Source organism: Physeter macrocephalus, chromosome 10 (genome assembly GCF_002837175.3).
Source record: "Physeter macrocephalus isolate SW-GA chromosome 10, ASM283717v5, whole genome shotgun sequence".
Lineage (NCBI taxonomy): Eukaryota > Metazoa > Chordata > Mammalia > Artiodactyla > Physeteridae > Physeter > Physeter macrocephalus.
Window position 1 is genome coordinate 75,923,152 of NC_041223.1, and position 7,624 is coordinate 75,930,775.

At 35.3% G+C, this 7,624-nt stretch overlaps 1 protein-coding gene across 2 annotated transcripts in view; it reads right to left on the minus strand.

The window, feature by feature from the left end:
* Window positions 1-7,624, minus strand: part of EYS (eyes shut homolog) — a 1,767,714-nt gene that overhangs the window by 1,357,411 nt on the left and 402,679 nt on the right. For both annotated transcript variants that reach the window (XM_024133056.1, XM_024133057.1), the window contains exon 11: window positions 2,593-2,692. In XM_024133056.1, the coding sequence (XP_023988824.1) occupies window positions 2,593-2,692 (100 nt within the window). The remainder of the gene's footprint in view (window positions 1-2,592; window positions 2,693-7,624) is intronic.

The following is a 7,624-nucleotide window of genomic DNA, read 5'->3' on the forward strand; positions in this document are numbered from 1 at the left end:
GCAACCAGTTTCCACTACTATAAACATCTTGTGCTATTATGTTATGTTTTTCACAACTAATGAACTGATATTGACACATAATTTTTAATTAAAGCCCATATTTTATTTGGATTTCCTTAGTTTTGACCTAATGCCATTTTCCTTTCCAGGATCCAATCCAGAATACCTCACTACTTTCAGTCATCATGTCACCTGAGAGTTCCTCAGACTTTCCTTGTTCTTGACACTTTAACAGTTGTAAGGAGTACTAACCAGGGATTTTGTAAAGTGTCCCTCAATTGGGACTTGTCTGATGGTTTTCTCATGGTTAGACTGGGGCAATATGATTTCAAGCTGAAGATCATAAAGATAAAGTGACATTCTCATTACCTCATATTGAAAGTTTTGTTATTAACATGACTTATCACTGTTGATATTAACTTTGATCACTTGGCTTAGGCAGTTTTTGTCAGATTTCTGCTCTGAAAAGTAACTCTCTCCCTACACCCCATTTCCATACTGTACTCTTTGGAAGGTAGTCACTAGTTACAGCAAAAACTTAAGGGGTGGGAAGTTATGTTCAACCTCCTTGAGTGCAAAGTATCTGCTTAAATTATTTGGAATAATTCTGTATAGAAGATGTGTCTATTATTCCTATTTATTCACTTATACATTCTATCATTTACTTTTATCAGTGTGGACTCATGAGTATTTATTTTATATTTTGGATAATAAACCTATACTCCTGTATTTTGCTGCTCAAATGATTCTGGTCATTAGGAGTATCTTCAGTTGGCTCCTGTGTTCCTTTGAGATACTCTCATGGCTTTGTTTTCTGAGTACTTCATTGCTTTCTGGTATTATAAAATTCTCCACGCCCATTTGTACATTCTGTGTCCTAGTCCCCAAATCAGCTAGATCTCTAAGGAGATCTGGTTCCTTTCACTGAGAATGGTATAAGAAACAAATATTTAAGCACTGGGAAAACTTTACTATTTTTAAAATAAAATCTAAGTTTTTTATTGATTGGGATTGTTTAGACTATTTTCTATGCGTCTTTAAAGATGTATAAATAAATATGTATTGAATTCTACTACCCAAACATTATAAAATATTACCTACTCTATGGATTTTACATATATATGTTAGAAAATTATTTTAAATTACAATTAAACACTTGAAGAATGTTAATTTCCAGGAAGCAATGTGGTATTTATATGATTTATCTCATTTAATTCACATTCAAATCAACGAGGTAAATATTTTAATCTCCATTTAACAGATAAGAACACTGTAATTTAGTGAATTTAAATATATGCTAAATATTTGAAGTTAGTCAAGCAATCATATTTTTGATTCATAATTATAGAAGATACTCTCTAAGAAAATTAGGTGCAACATATAAGAATATCTCAGTTGATTATATTAAGTTGAGCAGCATGGTGGTTAATTGTATGTGTTAACTTGACTGGGCCATAGGCTGCCCAGATTAAATGTTTTTTCTGGTGTGTCTGTGAGGGTGCTCCCTGATGAGATTAGCATTTGAATCAGTGGACCCAGTAAAGTAGATGATCCTCCCATCTACTGAGTGAGCATTATTCAATCTGCTGAGGGTCTGAGTAGAACAAAAAATGAAGGAAGGGAAAATGTGTTCCTTCTCTGCCTGCCTGCTTGAGCTGGGACATTGGTTTTCTCCTGTCCTTGGACTGGGATTCACACCACTGGCTCCCCTGATTCCCAGGGCTTCAAATTAGACTGGAATTTCACCACCACTTTCCTGGGTCTCAGCTCGCAGACAGACAGCAGATCATGGCACTATATCTTATCATGGAGATTCATTATGAGGAACTGGCCCACACAGTAATGAAGGATGAAAGCTGTCATGATCATGTTTGTCTCAGTAAGTATATATTTATAGATATATAGATATAACTCCCATTGATTCTGTTTCTCTGGAGAACCCTGAATGACACAGTTTTTAAATTCCATGGCATAGAAAAGTATACTAAAGTTCAAGGAAGTATCTAGTGATTGACTTTCTGTATACTAGAAATTGCACGACAACTTATCAAAACATATATTTTACAGGGCAAACCATACATTTTAGTTTTTGAAAAAAAAATATAATTCCTTAGCTGAAGCTAAAAAAGTATCATCAAAGTTGAAACCAAATTAAAAGTATCAGTTAATGGCTTACTCTATGTTAAGCACAATATAGCTATATTCAAAAATTAGATAAATGGTTACTTTAGAAAGAAAGACAAAGAAAACCTTGACAATTTCATCAGAAATTGAATAATAGGAACAATATTTCAAATATAACATTATAGCCTGTTTATTTTCTTCCTTGCTTTTTATTCTACCATTTGCTTGTAAGGTGGTCTTTCTAATAGAAAACTATGAAACTTGACCGTTTTAGTGAGTGTATAAACAAAGCTCATTTCACTCTTGTTTCTGCCTAAGGGATAACTGGTTGGTCATTGTAGAAGCTGACTTTAAGGAAATGAAGGACCCATAATGTTGTTGGGAGACTGAAATGAGATCAGACAAGAGACAGAAATGCTCTTTAAAGTTAATTATGTTTGCTTTTTCTTCTCTCTCGGTGGTCATTACCTTTAAATGGAGCCACGCATTGGCAGGAATGATTACCCGCATGGTCAATGCAGGTGGCTCCATTCTTGCAGGGATGTGAAGCACACTCATCTACATCTATCTATTTCATATCTTGTACCTTTGAAAACAAGTTAACAGATTTTAAGTTTCAATAAGTCAAACAGGTGCCAGGTTATAATTCTTAAATTTGTTCAAGCATTTTAACCCTAAAGGTGATGATGTTTGAGATGAAATTCATCAGATAAGAATGTCACATATATTAGTGTCAGAGCTCACCTTACTACAGACTGCAACAACTTCTCTTGGAATTACTAAATGCAGGCTAATCTCTGCATTGGTGGATAAAGACTGCTTAGATGTGAACTAATTTATCTTCCGATTTGGAATCTAGAGGAAGAATAGATGTTGCAGGTTATTGGAATGCAAATCAACTGCAAAGGAAATTTAAAGAGGAACAAAAAGGAAATACTAGTGAATTAATAACATCCTGACATATATCCCCCAGGGTGAAATGCTCTTTATAAAGGCACAGTTGTCAAATGGTACTTACCAATAAAACCAGTGGGACAGATGCATTTGAATTTATCCATGAATTCTGTAGATGTAGTGCTCTGGAGGAAAGGTGATGAATCACATTTCTTTCTATTAATTTTATAAAGCAGGACTATATGGAAAGAAAGGAAAACAGAAATGTCCAGCCACTATATAGTCCTAATATTTCCTTTTAACTATTCTGCAGTGCAGATTTCCCATTAGTGCTCCACCTAGAACTTGTGTTGCTAAAACTGACTTTTCATATTATATCACTTGCATTGTTTGTCAGTTTGCAGAGAGTTAAAAAATGTAGCCTAAACTGACGCTGAATTGATTACTGACTTCTGACAACTAATTTTTTGCCAATATTTAACAAAAATAGAAAAAAAAATGATATTGACACATAACACATTGTACTTATAAATTAGATGAGTGGAAATCTTAATATTATTAAAATTTTTTCTCTAATATGGTGAAGTGAATCTGAGCTGGAGAAAAATTAATGTAACATATATCTAAACAGGAAAGAGCATGCGTAATTAAATAGAAAATCTATTTGCATTACTATTTTCACTGACAAAATAAAATACTAAGTGACAATATGACATTAGAACATCAAGTTAAAGTGAACAAAAGTTGAACACTAACACTAAAAATGAATTTAAATCCATTGATTAATAATTAACATGAAATTAAAATGAATAATAAATGAAAACTTTGTTTATACCTTAAAAATATTTATTTGTTAATTTGCCTTATGGATCAACTTTGTGAAAAAAATATGGCACATTTAAAAACCTGGGTTTGTTCTTTGTAGTCAAGGATATACCAAAATTCATCTCTCCAGAAGACCTTGCTATCTGTCATGTAATTTTAAATCTTCTCAAGTTTTTGTTCATGATAAATAGTACATTAAGTTTATATAAGTGGCCACATATTTCCTGAAGATTATTATTCTTAAGAAAGTTAACTACATAAAACCAATCTCTCAGATTTAATAGGGAAAAAAAACACTCTTGGATTCACGGTTTTCAAAACAAATATGACTTTCTCATTGCCTAGAAGTTATGCAGTACTTTTATTTTTCAGTCATTCCCATAGGAGTAGAATTAGGAATGGTTCATGGGAGTTGGATATTGAGCAACATTTTAACTTGTAATGATGGCAGTTAGATGGTATGTGCTTGCATATAAGGAAAGTATTAAGAGTTCTGCTACTTTTTCCAATCTTGGAAAGTAAAAGTCTGTCTATTATTAGAGTTTCCTCCTAATGTAAAACACACACACACACACACACACATGCACACACACACACACAACTACATAAATATTTTAACACATCATAGTTCATCAAAATAAGTGATATACTCTATTGACAAGGACTCCTGTCAGAGTTACCATGTTACTATGGTAACAGAATGGGTGTGGTGTAAAAAAAAAATTACAAGTTTTAAACATAAGTGTAATGGACTTACAGCTAATAATTTATATTTCTGTGATGATATGAAGATGTAGCAAGATAATCCAAGCAGGTATTGTATGTTCAAATGTACTCCTGGAAAAAATTAATATGCATGTGTATGAGATGAATTGTATCTTCTAAAAATAAGGAATTAATTCCACCTCAAATTAACATTTGATTATCATAATTTTGGTTAGTAGGTGTGCCCACCCTGAAATCCATTCTGACACAGGCAGGAAAAGGTGTGTGAAGATCAACACAAGTGCTCCCATTTGCCCAGGCATCACTTAGGCACACATCTACCTCAATCTCACAGTCTCAGTTAGAAACAAGCCAAGAGTTTACTTCATTATAAACGTGTCAATGATGGAACTTACAACTAAGTCTAACATTATGTTCAGAATATATGAGATTTTCAACTTGTCTGCAAAAAATCAACACATTGAGTAATGCTATCAACTAGACTTTTACTATTTCTGTTTTTGTTCTGACAGGACTGCAACTGTGGCTTGATTCTCATCTCAGTGAACCTAGGAGAGTTCAAAAAGTCCGTTATCTTTTAAAATTAAACTCGTATATGACTGTTTATACACAACTGTATGGTGTTAATCAAGTTGACTTTCCTTTGATGTCTTTTCCTTCAAAAACTGTCTGTTATACATATTGACATCCCTGTTTCATTAAATTATTGTTGGTTCACAAATTGGCCCCAGTACACAGAGGGCAAGGAGAGATCAAAGAAAGAGGAAGATCTTTCCAGATTGGAAGGCAGCAGGTTTAATACACAAGGGAACTCATTTATGAGGTTTGTCTTGTGTGCCACAAGATGACTAGATTTCAGCACTCACCCACCAGAATCTTAAAAGATTATATAGAAGCTGTAACTGGGTCCAGTGCAGATGGTCTTAACAGCACCTTACTCTCTCAAGGCTGCATCCTTGAAACAGCTCCTAATGTGGGAATAGTTGGCAGATCATACCTTTCTAGGACAGGGGAGGGGATGAGGGGCCTCTGATTGCCTGGGTCCAGTTCTCTGGTCAACCGGCAGTCACATCTGCTTGATGACTTCTTCCAATGAATACTGTAAGCTAAATTATTCTCATTTTCAAAAATTACTTTAGATATTTCCTATGAGACAAAGATGATAAAGGGCTTCCCTGGTGGCACAGTGGTTGAGAATCTGCCTGCCAATGCAGGGGACATGGGTTCGAGCCCTGGTCTGGGAAGATCCCACATGCCACAGAACAACTGGGCCAGTGAGCCACAACTACTGAGCCTGCGCATCTGGAACCTGTGCTCCACAACAAGAGAGGTCAAGATAGGGAGAAGACCACGCACTGCGATGAAGAGTGGTCCCTGCTCACTGCAACTAGAGAAAGCCCTCACACAGAAACGAAGACCCAACACAGCCAAAAATAAATAAATTCATAAAAAAAGATGATATGTTTTAGCAAAATTTTTTTAACGTCTTTATTGGAGTATAATTGCTTTACAATGGTGTGTTAGTTTCTGCTTTATAACAAAGTGAATCAGTTATACATACACATATGTCCCCATAACTCTTCCCTCTTGCGATTCCCTCCCTCCCACCCTTCCTATCCCACCCCTCTAGGTGGTCACAAACCACCTAGCTGATCTCCCTGCGCTATGCGGCTGCTTCCCACTAGCTATCCACCCTATGTTTGGTAGGGTATATATGTCCATGACACTGTCTCACTTCATCACAACTTACCCTTCCGCCTCCCAATATCTTCAAATCTGTGCTCTAGTAGGTCTGTGTTTTATTCCCATCCTATCCCTAGTCTCTTCATGACATTTTTTTGTTCTTAGATTCCATACATATGTGTTAGCATACAGTATTTGTTTTTCTCTTTCTGACTTACTACAATCTAAATGACAGACTCTAGGTCCATCCACCTCACTACAAATAACTCAATTTCATTTCTTTTTATGGCTGAGTAATAGTCCATTGTATATATGTGCCACATCTTCTTTATCCATCCATCAAATGATGGACACTTAAGTTGCTTCCATCTCCTGGCTATTGTAAATAGAGCTGCAATGACCTTTTTGGTACATGACTCTTTTTGAATTATGGTTTTCTCAGGGTATATGCCCAGTAGTGGGATTGTGAGGTCGTATGGTAGTTCTATTTGTAGTTTTTTAAGGAACCTCCATACTGTTCTCCACAGTGGCTGTATCATTTTACATTCTCACCAACAGTTCAAGAGTGTTTCCTTTTCTCCACAACCTCTCCAGCATTTATTGTCTCTAGATTTTTTGATGATGGCCATTCTGACCAGTGTGAGATGATATCTCATTGTAGTTTTGATTTGCATTTCTCTAATGATTAACGATGTTGAGCATTCTTTCATGTGTTTGCTGGCAATCTGTATATCTTCTTTGGAGAAATGTCAATTTAAGATGAAAATCTTGTTTATGGTATATTTTGCTGTGCAAAAGCTTTTAAGTTTCATTAGGTCCCATTTGTTTATTTTTGTTTTTATTTCCATTTCTGTAGGAGGTGGGTCAAAAAGGATCTTGCTGTGATTTTTTTTTTTCTTCCTGTGATTTATGTCATAGAGTGTTCTGCCTATGTTTTCCTCGAAGAATTTGATGGTGTCTGGCCTTAAATTTAGGTCTTTAACCCATTTTTGGTTTATTTTTGTGTATGGTGTTAGGGAGTGTTCTAATTTCATACTTTTACATGTACCTGTCAAGTTTTCCCAGCACCACTTATTGAAGAGGCTGTCTTTTTTTCATTGTATATTCTTGCCACCTTTGTCAAAAATAAGGTGACCATATGTGTGTGGGTTTATCTCTGGGCTTTCTATCCTGTTCCATTGATCTATATTTCTGTTTTTGTGCCAGTACCATACTGTCTTGATTACTGTAGCCCTGTAGTATAATCTGAAGTCAGGGAGCCTGATTCCTCCAGCTCCATTTTTCGTTCTCAAGATTGCTTTGGCCATTCGGGGTCTTTTGTGTTTCCATACAAATTGTGAAATTTTTTGTTCTACTTCTGTGAAAAATGCCA